We start from the raw sequence: 13,636 nt of genomic DNA, 5'->3' as shown, positions 1-13,636 counted from the left end.
AAAATGGGGTGGTTGAGAGAAAACATCAACACATCCTTAGTGTTGCTAGATCTCTCATTTTTCAGTCCAATATACCTCATTGTCTTTGGAATTTTGCTGTTGCTCATGCTATTCACTTGATAAATTTACAACCTAGTACTTTCTTGTCTAACAAGAGTCCTTATGACATGTTACATGAAAAATTGCCTGATATCTCTAGGCTTAAATGCTTTGGATGCCTCTGTTTTGCTAGCACTCTAACCTCACATAGAAGAAAGCTTGACCATAGGTCAAGAAAATGTGTATTTTTGGGCCTAAAATATGGTACAAAAGGGTATGTGTTGATAGATGTTAATAACCATGAAATATTTTTGTCTAGAAATACTATGTTCTATGAACACATATTCCCTTTCAAAATTGCACAAAATCATTCTGCAAGTTCTGATGGTAACTTGATTAGTATGGGTAGTTCTATCTTTGATATGGATTTGAATAATGATTCTGTCAAAAATAATGAGGGTGTTATGCCTTGCATTAATATGCCTATGCCTGACCTTGATTTTGATAATTGCTCATATAATCCTGTTGAGACTAACATTGATTCAGCTCAAGATGATATTGATTCTGCTCCTGATAACAACTTTGTGCCAAGGCAGTCCCTTAGGACTAAAATCAGACCTCAGTACCTTCAGGATTACCATTGTGCCTTGGTCACTAAGCCTGATTCAGTTGAAACCAAATCTGCAAAAGTAAGATATCCTCTATCTGATACTCTTTCATATGAAAAGCTTTCTAAAGCTCATAGGCAATTTTCCCTTAGTATATCATCTCATATTGAGCCAACACATTATAATGAGGCTATCAAATATGCCTGTTGGAGAGATGCCATTCAAAAGGAGCTAAAGGCTCTAAATAACAATAACACATGGGTTATAACTGCCTTACCTAATGACAAGAAAGCCATAGGGTGTAAATGGGTTTTTAAAATAAAGTACAAATCTGATGGATCCATTGAGAGGTATAAGGCAAGATTAGTTGCCAAAGGTTTTACACAAACTGAGGGAATAGACTATATGGAGACTTTTAGCCCTGTAATCAAAATAACCACAATTAGAGCTATTTTATCCATTGCTGCTGTGAACAATTGGCATATACATCAATTAGATGTCAATACAGCATTTTTGCATGGAGATTTAAAAGAAAAAGTCTACATGAAAGTACCACCAGGTCTCACTGTTGCTCATCCTAACATGGTTTGTAAGCTTGAAAAATCTCTCTATGGCCTAAAGCAAGCAAGCAGGCAATGGCATGATAAGCTTACAGCTTTCCTTCTGCAATCAGGTTACACTAAATCCATGGCTGATTATTCTCTTTTCATTAAGACTTGTTCCTCTAATTTTACTGCAATTCTTGTATATGTTGATGATCTAATCTTAACTGGTAACAATTTGATGGAGATTGAACTTATGAAATGTTTGTTAGACACTGAATTTAGCATTAAAGATCTTGGTGAGTTGAAATTTTTTTAGGAATGGAAATAGCTAGATCTAATAAGGGAATTTTACTATATCAAAGGAAGTACATCCTTGATCTTCTTGAGGAGACAGGGATGCTTGCTTGTAAACCTTGTTCCACTCCAATGGAGTATGGAAGAAAATTGATTCACTCCAAATCTGGATCTGTTTTGGAAGATCCTAGTGTTTACAGAAGATTAATGGGTAAACTATTGTACCTGATCCATACTAGGCCAGATATTAGTTTTGCAGTGGGTCATTTGAGTCAATTTGTTTCATGCCCTACTGATTTACATCTTGATGGAGCCAAGAGAATCCTAAGATATCTCAAAGGATCCATCAGTTTGGGAGTTTTCTTTTCTTCTGCAGGGACAGATTTGAGAGTTAAAGGCTATACTGATTCAGATTGGGGAGGTTGCCCTGATACTAGAAGATCAGTTTCAGGATATTGCTTCTTTCTTGGCAATGCTCTTGTTTCTTGGAAAAGCAAGAAGCAGCAGGTGGTATCTAGATCTTCTGCAGAAGCAGAATACAGAGCTATGACACTAGCTGCTTCTGAGGCACAATGGCTTATGCATCTTCTCCATGATCTTCACATACCACATTCTGAACCTGTAATGCTCTACTGTGATAACCAGTCAGCTCTACACATAGCAGCAAATCCTGTCTTCCATGAGAGGACAAAACATATAGAGATGGATTGTCATTGTGTCAGAGAAAAGGTCCAATCTGGTCTTCTTCATCTTCTCTCCATCTCTTCCTCGTCCCAACTTGCAGACATCCTTACTAAGTCCCTATCCCCTGCATTATTTCAAGGTCTTCTTTCCAAGCTTGGTATGTTAGATATACACTTACCAGCTTGTGGGGAGCTCTTGAATATGAAATCCATTGATGATAAGCAGCAACAAGAACTCAAAGCTAATGAGTCAAAAGGGAAAGAAGAAAGTAGTAATATTGTTTGAAGTTTTAGTTTGGTTTATTTTCGGTTGGGCTTTCTGTTTTGGTTTCTAACCACTTCTTTCATAAATAGCTTTCCCTTTCATTGTTGTTGTAATACATTGAAAATTAATTCAAAGAGGCATTGTTCATACTTTTTTCTTTCTCTTCTTTGATCAAGCTTTTCTGGTTCAAGAACAAGATGGGATACCATGTTCTTTAACAGCATATGAGAGTCCAATGTTGTTAAAACAATTTCGTACAGGTCGGTTGAACCGGTAAATCGATGAATCAGTCTTAGTATCAGTACGATACAATAATTATATCAATCATGTAATTATATTAGTCAAAACTGATTATACTGACTAATTTTTAATTTTACCGTACCGGTCATACTAGCCGACTTTTATTTAAAATTAATTTTTTAATGAATATAAAAAAATATATTGGTTTGTTATTGATTTTTTAACATTAATGTTAATATAATATATATGTATATATAATATATTGGTTTGATGACCGATATAATATTAATAACGAAAGCCACCAAAACTTCTTTCTCACCCCACATGAGAAGAAAGTGAGAAAGACAGTAAAATGACATATTCGTTAAACTCTTTCATATCTTTTTTATTCTATGGATATTTTTGTCATTCAAAATTTTAAATTTATATTTTTTTCTTTTATACCAAACAATATAAAAATATTTCACATTTTTTTCACCTCTCTTTCTACCTTTTTTATCTTCTCTTATTTTCTACTCTTTAACCAAATAAAGTTTAAAAGAGACTCACCTGGATTATTTTATTAATTTCTTTAGTGATTCATATAAAGGAAAAAAAAAGCTTAATCTTAGGAACTATTTGAAAATTGATTTTTTGTGGTAAATTTCAACACTTGCCTTGAAATTTGTTTTGGTAAGTGCGGAACTATTATGCTAATGCTGTACTCTCAGCAGTGAGAGAAGAATCATGAGGCCAATTCTAATGAATTTAATTTTCAAAAAATCTGTTTATTCTTTAAAATTATGTTCGACTCTTGCTTTATAAAATTGACTTCGAAAAACAATCATTCAAAAAGCAATTCCTACATTTAGATGAAGCTAATTTGTTCATGCCTGTATTAACAAGCCAGACAATTATTAGCGCATGTTGTTGAAAAAACATTATTGAAAGTGTTACAGAGACTACGTCCACGGTTGAAGAGCAACAATGATATTATCACTATGATAAAAGAGAATTACAAGTTCACTCAAGTGTTTCACTCACTTCCCAAAACCCAAGTACACCCAATATCACTCTCACTCACTTATATCTTAAACACTAAAATATTCCTCACAATATTAGAACAAGAGAAGAAGAGAGAATATGCACTAAGGCTAGAATATTGGTGTGTCTTACAATGGCTTGGAGCATTCCTATTTATAGCCAAAGCCTTGAGGATTGTATGGCCAAAAACAAAGATGCTTCACCACAACCTCTTCTTCGCATTAGCTACAAAAAAGGTTCCACTATAGCCACTCGTTTTACTTGGCCACATCATTCTCTTTTTCTTTTAAGCCAATATTTAATAAATCTTGACATTGGCTAAAAAACTATCATAACTATTTTCATGTTGCTCTTCTTCATGTCCACTAGAGATTCTGGACATCAATCAGGTCCAGACAATGTCTGAACTTCGTTGTTGGAACTAGTTTCGTCATCATGTCAGCATGATTATTTGCACTGGTATTTTCTCCACTTTAACAATTCCTTTCTCAATGATATCTCTGATAAAGTGCATCCGAACATCAATATGTTTTGTTCTTTCATGATACATTGGATTTTTTGTGAGATGTATAGCACTTTGACTATCACAGTAGATGGTTGTTTCTTCTAGTTGTATACCCAACTCTTCAATTAGACCTTTCTCCCAAATGGCTTCCTTTACAGCTTCTGTTACTGCGATGTACTCCGCTTCAGTTGTAGATAAAGCAACAATTGATTGTAGTGTTGCTTTCCAACTAACAGTACAACCACACAGTGTAAAAACATATCCAGTGAGTGATCTTCGCTTATCCAAATCTCCGGCATAATCTGAGTCAACATATCCGATGACCTTACTTCCAACACCTTTGACTTTTCCATACAATAAGCCAATATCCATGGTACCCTTTAGGTAGCGCATAATCCACTTCACAGCCTTCCAGTGAACTTTACCAGGACTTGCCATATACCTACTTACCACACTTACTGCTTGTGCAATATCTGGTCTAGTGCATATCATGGCATACATAAGACTGCCAACTGCACTAGCATAAGGTACACTTGACATCTCCTCATTTTCGCTCTCAGTTTGTGGACACAAGGCCATCGAAAGTTTGAAATGAGACGCTCATGGAGTAGTGACTGGTTTAGCATTTTGCATGCCAAATCGTTCCAACACTTTCTCAATATACTTCTTTTGTGATAGAAAGAGCGTCCCTTCTTTTCTATCTCTCTGAATCTCCATTCCTAGAATTTTCCTTCCAGCTCCTAAGTCCTTCATTTCAAACTCTGAGCTCAATTGAGCTTTTAAGCTTTTTATTTCTGACATGTTCTTACATGCGATCAACATGTCATCAACATAAAGAAGGAGATAGATAAATGACTTATTTGCCAGCTTCTTGTAGTAGACACAACTATCATGCTCACTTCTACAATAGCCATTTTCGAGCATGAAGGTGTCAAACCGTCGATACCACTGTCTAGAAGATTGTTTTAAGCCATATAAGGATTTCTTCAGTAAGCAAACATGATCTTCCTTCCCTTGAACTTCAAATCCTTCAGGTTGTTTCATATAGATTTGTTCCTCCAACTCACCATGCAAGAATGCTGTTTTGACATCTAGTTGCTCAAGTTCCATATCAAATTGAGCTACAATGGCAAGTAGGATGCGAATAGAGCTATGTTTTACCACAGGGGAGAAAACTTCATTGAAATCAATTCCTTCTCTTTGTGTAAAACCTTTGGCCACTAATCGCGCTTTGAATCTTGCATCTTCAACTCCAGGAATTCCTTCCTTCTTCTTGAAGACCCATTTGCATCCAACAACCTTTTGAGACTTTGGTCGTTTCTCAAGAACCCAAGTATGATTCTTATGAAGAGACTCAATTTCCTCTCTCATGGCAGAAATCCATTTGGAAGCTTCTTTATTGTTGATAGCTTCTTCATATGATTGTGGCTCACAATTGCTGATATCATCAGCAACATTTAGAGCATAAGACACCAGATCAGCATAACCATATTTCTCAGGAGGTTTTATATGTCTCCTTTGCCTATCCCTAGCCAACTGATAATGTTGCAATTGGGATACATCACTACTAGTAGATGCATCATGAACTTCTTCTTCTTGATTAAATGTATTTTCCTTCGTTGGCTCCACCTCAAACTCCACCTTCTCCGAGATACTAGGGTCTTTGTTTTCAGTTGAAGACTCTTTATGAAGCTTTAGCATTTCAGCTTCATTAAGAGTAACATCCCTACTAATAATACATTTTCTTTTCTCTGGCCACCACAACTTATATCCTTTTACACCATCAGGATATCCAAGAAAAATGCATTTCAATGCTCTTGCATCAAGTTTTCCTTCTTTGTTATGAGCATATGCAGGGCAACCAAATATCCTCAAATTATCATAATTTGCAGGAACACCCGACCACATCTCTTCTGGAGTTTTAAAGTCAATAGCCGTTGATGGACATCTGTTGATCAAGTAACAAGCTGTATTGACAGCTTCCGCCCAGAATTGTTTTGGCAATCCAGCATTTGACAACATACACCTTGTCCTTTCAAGTAAGGTTCTGTTCATCCGTTCTGCAAGTCCATTTTGTTGAGGAGTGTGCCTCACAGTATAATGTCTGACAATACCATGATCCTTGCAAAAGTTTCCGAATTCTCTGCTACAAAACTCTAGGCCATTGTCAGTTCTCAATCATTTGATCTTCCTCCTAGTTTGCTTTTCGATCAAGGTTTTCCACTGTTTGACCTTGACAAATGTTTCACTTTTATGTTTCAAAATGAAGATCCAAACCTTCCTTGAATAATCATCAATGAAAGTTAGCATATATCTCCTACCACCATGAGAAGGTACTTGGGAAGGACCCCACAAGTCAGAATGTACATAATCCAACGTGCCTTTTGTTCGATGAACTGCATTGTTGAATTTTATTCGACATTGCTTCCCAAAAATGCAATGTTCACAGAAGTCTACCTTCCCGACTTGTTGACCACATAGCAATCCTTGCTTGGCCAACTCGGCTAGGCCTCTTTCACTAACATGACCCATTCTTAGATGCCACAATTTGGTGACATCATAATCACTTGTTGATGAGACAGCAGCAACACCCGTGATTGTGTTTCCTTGTAGCATGTAGAGACTACTCTCTTTCTTTCCTTTCATTCCAACCATAGCGCCTTTAGATATTCTTATAGCTCCACCTTCACCTTTGTAGCTATAACCTTTTGAATCTAGTGTTCCCAAGGAAATCAGATTTTTCTTCAATTCTGGAACATGCCTTACATCTGTCAACGTCCTTATGATTCCATCGAACATCTCGATTCTAATTGTGCCAATGCCAATAACTTATAGCTCCACCTTCACCTTTGTAGCTATAACCTTTTGAATCTAGTGTTCCCAAGGAAATCAGATTTTTCTTCAATTCTGGAACATGCCTTACATCTGTCAACGTCCTTACGATTCCATCGAACATCTTGATTCTAATTGAGCCGATGCCAATGACCTTGCAGGGAGCATTATTTCCCAAAAGGACCTTGCCCCCATCTAAGGGTTGGTAAGTTGAAAACCAATCCTTAATGGGACACATGTGATATGAGCATCCAGAATCAAGTACTCATTCATCTTTTGAATCGTGCTCTGAGACTATTAGTGCATCAGCACTATTATAGTCATTTGCTACAGCCGCATCTCCATATTCATAAATCTTTTCCTTGTAAATTGATTTCGCCTCTCTGTTCTTCCTCTAGCAAAAGGACTATCATTTGAGCCTTCAGATCTCGAATCTAATACTCTTTTCTTTAGTTCTTTCGAGTGCAACGCCGCCTTTACTTCGTCTAAGGTCAGATCTTCTCGACCATACATCATGGTGTCGATGAAGTGCTCATAAGAACTTGGAAGGGAACATAGTAGAAGAATTGCTTGGTCTTCATCTTCAATTTTAACATCAATATTCTTTAGATCAAGAATAATTTAGTTAAATTCATCCAGATGATCTTTTATGGGTTTTCCTTCCTGCATTTGAAGGGTATATATTCTTTTCTTCAAATACAGCCTGTTGGTGAGTGACTTCACAGGCTTTCCAACTTCAACCATAATGAAGCAGCTGTAGTTTCATATGACACTTCTGGTAGAACTTCATCTCCCAAGCACAACAAAATTACACTATGTGCTTTTTCCAGGTTTTCATCCTTCTCGTCCTCGGTCAGACTCTGTGGTAACTTGTTTCTACCTTCCAAGGCTTTTCCCAAGCCTTGATGAACTAGTAGAGCCTTCATCTTCAATCGCCATAGGTTGAAATCATTTTCTCCATTAAATTTCTCCAAATCAAATTTAGCACTCGCCATGATAACCGTATACTAGAACAATATCATAGTCCGTGAGCGTACGCCAAGAAAGCTCTCAGGAAAGAGAGATGGGTCTTAACAGACACGCTTAAATACCAGGTTTTTCCTAAGACAGAACTTTCATAGACATGCACTTTCACACTATTATACCTTTCCATTAACAAGAACAATTCTTTTCTGGTGTGTAAGATCAGACAATGCTGCAAACACAGAGCATACTAAGAATTTTCTTTTAGATCGTACAACTTAGCATGCAAGAGCTCTACGAGCTCTGATACCAGTTTGTTATAGCGGAAGACACATGGAGAAATTTAAATAGAGAAAATGACACCGAGAAATTAACGTGGTTCAACAATTTGCATACGTCCACGGTTGAAGAGCAACAATGATATTATAACTATGATAAAAGAGAATTACAAGTTCACTCAAGTGTTTCACTCACTTCCCAAAACCCAAGTACACCCAATATCACTCTCTCTCAAGTATATCTTAAACACTAAAATATTCATCACAATATTAGAACAAGAGAAGAAGAGAGAATATGCACTAAAGCTAGAATATTGGCGTGTCTTACTATGGCTTGGAGCATTCCTATTTATAGCCAAAGTCTTGAGGATTGTATGGCCAAAAACAAAGATGCTTCACCACAACCTCTTCTTCTCATTGGCTACAAAAAAGGTTCCACTATAGCCACTCATTTTACTTGGCCACATCATTCTCTTTTTCTTTTAAGCCAATATTTAATAGAAAGGATGTGAGAAGAGGGAAAATTTATAAATCAGTATAAGATTTCGTTAGATCCCCATGATGACCATAATGTCAAGAAATCTATTATTTGGATAAATAGTCACACACCGCAAAAGAGATTAGTTTATTATCCAAAAGATGAAAAACTATTATTGGTAATATAAAAAATAACGATGTTAATCTTTAATTTTATTAATACAAAAAAGTGTAATATCTAAAAATTTATAACAATCAATATCTTATTTACCACTCATTTATATTTTTTTAAAAAGTAATTATTAATTAGAAATAGATAGTAAATGATTATCTAACAATAACAACTCTTATATTGTGGTTGCATATATTTTTTTCTACAAAATAACGAGACAAACTAATTGGAATTGAATATGATTGTGGGATGTGTATCAAAACAAGGTAAAAATCTCATCAGAAACCCATCTAATCTCAAATCCAATTTCACTTGTTTGTTAGGCTTAGGCCCAAAGAAACTATTCATCCGAAAAGACTATCCTATCCTTTGTTTCAATCGTATCTTTACAAACTACCCCTTCTTCATATTTTGTTGTAACCTAGCTAACACCACCTTCATAGAACATAGCAGAGTCCATAGCCGCTATATCTATAATCAATTGAGGGATTCTCTTTCGCTACATCTTCAAACCACAAACCAGGTAATGATTTATATTAATCTTATGTTCTTCGTCTTTCTACTATGTTTCAATCATTGTTTTGTTTTTTATGATTTCGACTTCACGGTGGTTATTTTTATTTGAATTTAAGGCTTGTTTGGGTAAAGTCTGATTATTTTCTCATTTGTGTAAATGGGTTTTTCTCTGTTGGTTCTAGTTCTTATCTGTTCTGTTCTCATCGTAATTTGTTTTTGTTTCTTTGGGAAGTATTTTGTTTTTTTTAACATAGGTTGTTTGTTTATACCTAATTCAAGTCTTCTGCTGATTTACATGGATTCCTATTGAATTTTACTCTAACAACAAGATGTTTCAAATTTATGGTACAAATGGTTACTTTAATTATAGAGACATGTTCTTCTGAATGTTAGGCTTGTAAGTGTCTTGTTTTGAATTAGACCAACATTAGAGCTGTGGTATTTGATTCGTATGTTAGATTTATTCAGTGTATTTAGTTTGGATAAGTGCTAAATTATTATGTGAATGCTGTGTTCTATGCAGAGAGAGAAGAATCATGAGGCCAATTCTAATGAAAGGCCACGAGAGGCCATTGACTTTCCTCAAGTACAACAATGACGGTGATCTCCTTTTCTCTTGTGCTAAGGACCACAACCCCACTGTATGGTTTGCCGACAATGGCGAACGCTTGGGCACTTATCGAGGCCATAATGGCGCTGTTTGGTGCTGCGACGTTTCAAGCAAGTTCTTTTTAATTTAAAATTTATCAATATTGTTATATTACTATTAATTGTTAGTCAATATAATATATTGCAAGCAATCATATAACGAGTTGATGGTGGTGGTTGATGATACAGGAGATTCGGGTCGACTGATAACTGGTAGTGCGGATCAAACTGTGAAGCTTTGGAATGTGCAAACTGGTCAGCAATTATTCACCTTCAATTTTGATTCCCCTGCTAGGTCTGTCGACTTTTCCGTTGGTGATAAGCTTGCAGTTATCACTTCTGACCCCTTTATGGAATTGACTTCTGCAATCCATGTCAAGCGCATTGCTAGAGATCCCGCTGATCGTAAGCACATTATTCCTTCCCTTTGCTAGACTTGTAGTGGTACTACTAATTGATCTTCATTCAACTTAGTAATCACCTGTATCATTTATCCTCTCAGAAACTGGGGAATCTGTGCTTGTCCTTAAGGGCCCTCAGGGAAGAATTAATAGAGCTGTTTGGGGACCCCTCAACAGAACTATTATTAGTGGTGGAGAAGATGCTGTTATTCGCATTTGGGATGCTGAGGTTATTTTATTGTGTCTTAGCCTATTCCGTCTTTGTTAATCAATATTAATGCAATTGCTTGCTTTTCTACCTTGCAGACCGGAAAATTACTTCAAGAGTCTGACAAGGAATCTGGCCATAAGAAGACAATTACATCACTTGTAAAATCTGCAGATGGCTCACATTTCCTAACTGGCTCCCTTGATAAGTCTGCTAGGGTATCAAAATTTCAATTCTTTACTTTTCTCACTGTCGATATATTTGTGTGATAAGGTCAAAATCAATTTATTTTCACCTAACTGATTTTTTCTCTCTTATGGCAATTAGCTTTGGGATACCAGAACATTGACACTTATCAAGACATATGTGACAGAACGTCCCGTCAATGCAGTTGCAATGTCACCTCTTCTTGATCACGTATGTATTTGTGCATTGTAATTTAGTTAACCTCATGTTATGATATTCATATTATTAGTGTTTTGTTAATCAATGTAAGGAATTTTATTGCCACTTTATTTGATTAGTTTATTCTGTGAGAAATAGAGGAACAGAGAAAGCTCTAGAGAAGTTTACTGTACATGCCAGATAAAAAGAATTTTGGTTATACTTTTCCTTGCGACGGTCTGGGACGGTGTGGTACTTGTGATATTTTGGCTTGGGATGTGCTGAATATGTTGTGTATAATAATAGCCATGAAGGTTGCCCTATTTATACAAGAGGGTGGCTATACAAATAAGTAAAATACCATTAATTTAGCATCCTTAATTGTCTACAAATCAAACCCAAGCTATATACTCTTAATATGCAGTCACATCTTCATCCTCCAGAAGGTGTCCTAAAAATTTAGGAAGCTGGTCAAGCATATACCTATACCCTTTCTTTATTGATACAAACTCCCCCCCTAAACAACGACCACCTTTTTGTAGATCATTGATTTACGATTGCTAACCATTTCAAGAGAAAAATTCACTTCAAAATAGTTCATACTTGCTAGTGCCAGATGAAAATCAGAAAATCATATATCTACTTCCGTTTCTATATTCCGTTTTTTTTGGGTCATGTATTATTCCCAGATCTTGTATGGTTTTCTGATTTTGATGTCATGGTTGGTCATAGGTGGTACTTGGAGGTGGTCAGGATGCATCAGCTGTTACAACTACTGATCATCGTGCTGGAAAATTTGAAGCCAAATTCTATGACAAGGTAAACTTGGTTGTTGCTCTTCCTGCATTGTGCATAGTTCTCTATAAAGGTTAAATTTGAGTATTCGTGTTCTTCATTTCATATTTGTTATTTTCGTTTGTTTAGATTCTTCAGGAAGAAATTGGAGGTGTGAAAGGACATTTTGGACCAATTAATGCGCTGGCCTTCAATCCTGATGGGAAAAGGTATACTCTTTGTTCTTCTCTTCTCCCCTTTCGAGTTGCCTCACGACATACTTTTACTTCTTGAAATCTTCCATTCATCAACTCACTTGAGAAGTTCATGACCATGGTCACATTAAAATTTTCTACCATATATAAGGAATTTGCATAATTTGTTTCACATAAAATTTTAAAACCTCTACATTACCTATGTAATTGGTTAACATATATGGTGTAAATTTAAATAACAAAACTTTGTTCCACTACTAGATGGAATAATCTACCTTGACCAATCAAAACCCAGAAGTTATTATATGACTGTAAATATGTTCAATATATAAATTTCACCATCTGGTTTTGTTGATCAATATTTACATGAAATATAACTTGAATGAGGACTTTATTACAATAGTTACATGATATCATTTGAATCTGTGAAGGATGCATAACCTGGTTGTAATTGAATAATAATTGATCATACCAGAGATTAAACTATTATTTCTTTCCTTGTCTATTTCCAAATAATATTATCATTTTCACATCAAATCAAAGGGAAATTTAAAGTTACATTCCAATTTCCAAGCAATGTACTTGTTCAAATAATTTATATGGGACATTAGTGGTCTGAATTATATAATTATTATGGTATGGAATTTTATTTCTTTTACTTTACTGGCTCATACATATTCTTTTTATTTTGTAGTTTTTCAAGTGGAGGTGAAGATGGTTATGTAAGGTTGCACCACTTCGACCAAGATTATTTCAATATCAAACTGTAGTGCTGGAGAATTTAACGTGGATCATATAATTTAGCTTTGAATTTCTTTAACTTAATATTTCTGTGATGCTGATGTTATTAAACATGCTCTTAATTGATATTCTGGTAGAATTTTATCCATGGAGCAGTTTTTGTTAGTTTATTGTAATGCATATGAATTTTGAAAATTGCCTTTTAATCCAATGCACAAGTGAGACTTAACAGTTATGATTTGTCTAAAGCAGCCTTAGATTCAATGGTTTAAACTAGTGTGGTTTTTTCTATTTTGGTTTTGGTCAAACAACAATTGAAACTCAGTTCCATAAGTTGAGATCAGTTACATAAATTAAATAATGTTATAATGTTCTATCATAAATCATGATAAATAACAAAATAGATCTACTAAGAGTATTATATGAATTTATAAATTTAACTGCATTCTCATTGTTTGGCATGTTTCAGCTCACCAGGTGTGGGTGTGCTCACTTGTTCGGTCAATTTGGTGACGAATTTGAGTGAAATGTGCTCATGACCAGATCAATTACTTTATGTATCAATTACTTTATGTTTGCGGGCATGAGTAATAGTTATGCTTTTTATGCTTTACCCATTTACCATATTGAAAAGGATACTTGTATTTGGGTATCCTCTTCGAGTTTTCTGCGGGATTTTACATGCACCTTGAATACAATTGATCTTCCATATTAAAAATCATTCATTTTTCTATCTTTGAAGCATATTAATCAACCTCGGGTAGGAAATAGGAATACTAGAAAAAAAGGGGTAGGAGCCTTCTCCCTAATAAGAAGTTTTAGCTT

At 35.4% G+C, this 13,636-nt stretch overlaps 1 protein-coding gene across 2 annotated transcripts in view; it reads left to right on the top strand.

The window, feature by feature from the left end:
• The window catches only part of LOC109362717 (eukaryotic translation initiation factor 3 subunit I-like), a 15,833-nt gene extending 2,787 nt beyond the window's left edge, over positions 1-13,046 (top strand). The window contains exons 1-9 of one of the 2 annotated variants that reach the window (XM_019608708.1): positions 9,316-9,447; positions 9,964-10,160; positions 10,278-10,493; positions 10,591-10,718; positions 10,796-10,915; positions 11,025-11,114; positions 11,814-11,900; positions 12,006-12,085; positions 12,765-13,046. In XM_019608708.1, the coding sequence (XP_019464253.1) occupies positions 9,977-10,160; positions 10,278-10,493; positions 10,591-10,718; positions 10,796-10,915; positions 11,025-11,114; positions 11,814-11,900; positions 12,006-12,085; positions 12,765-12,840 (981 nt within the window). In that variant the 5' untranslated portion in view covers positions 9,316-9,447; positions 9,964-9,976 and the 3' untranslated portion in view covers positions 12,841-13,046. Of the gene's footprint in view, positions 1-9,315; positions 9,448-9,963; positions 10,161-10,277; positions 10,494-10,590; positions 10,719-10,795; positions 10,916-11,024; positions 11,115-11,813; positions 11,901-12,005; positions 12,086-12,764 lie in introns of those variants that run through there. The other variant, XM_019608709.1, reaches the window with a different exon arrangement.

The sequence above is a fragment of the Lupinus angustifolius genome, chromosome LG12 (genome assembly GCF_001865875.1).
Source record: "Lupinus angustifolius cultivar Tanjil chromosome LG12, LupAngTanjil_v1.0, whole genome shotgun sequence".
NCBI classification, from domain to species: Eukaryota; Viridiplantae; Streptophyta; class Magnoliopsida; order Fabales; family Fabaceae; genus Lupinus; species Lupinus angustifolius.
The sequence above is the reverse complement of the archived record's forward strand: the minus strand, read 5'-3'. Positions and strand labels throughout refer to the sequence as shown.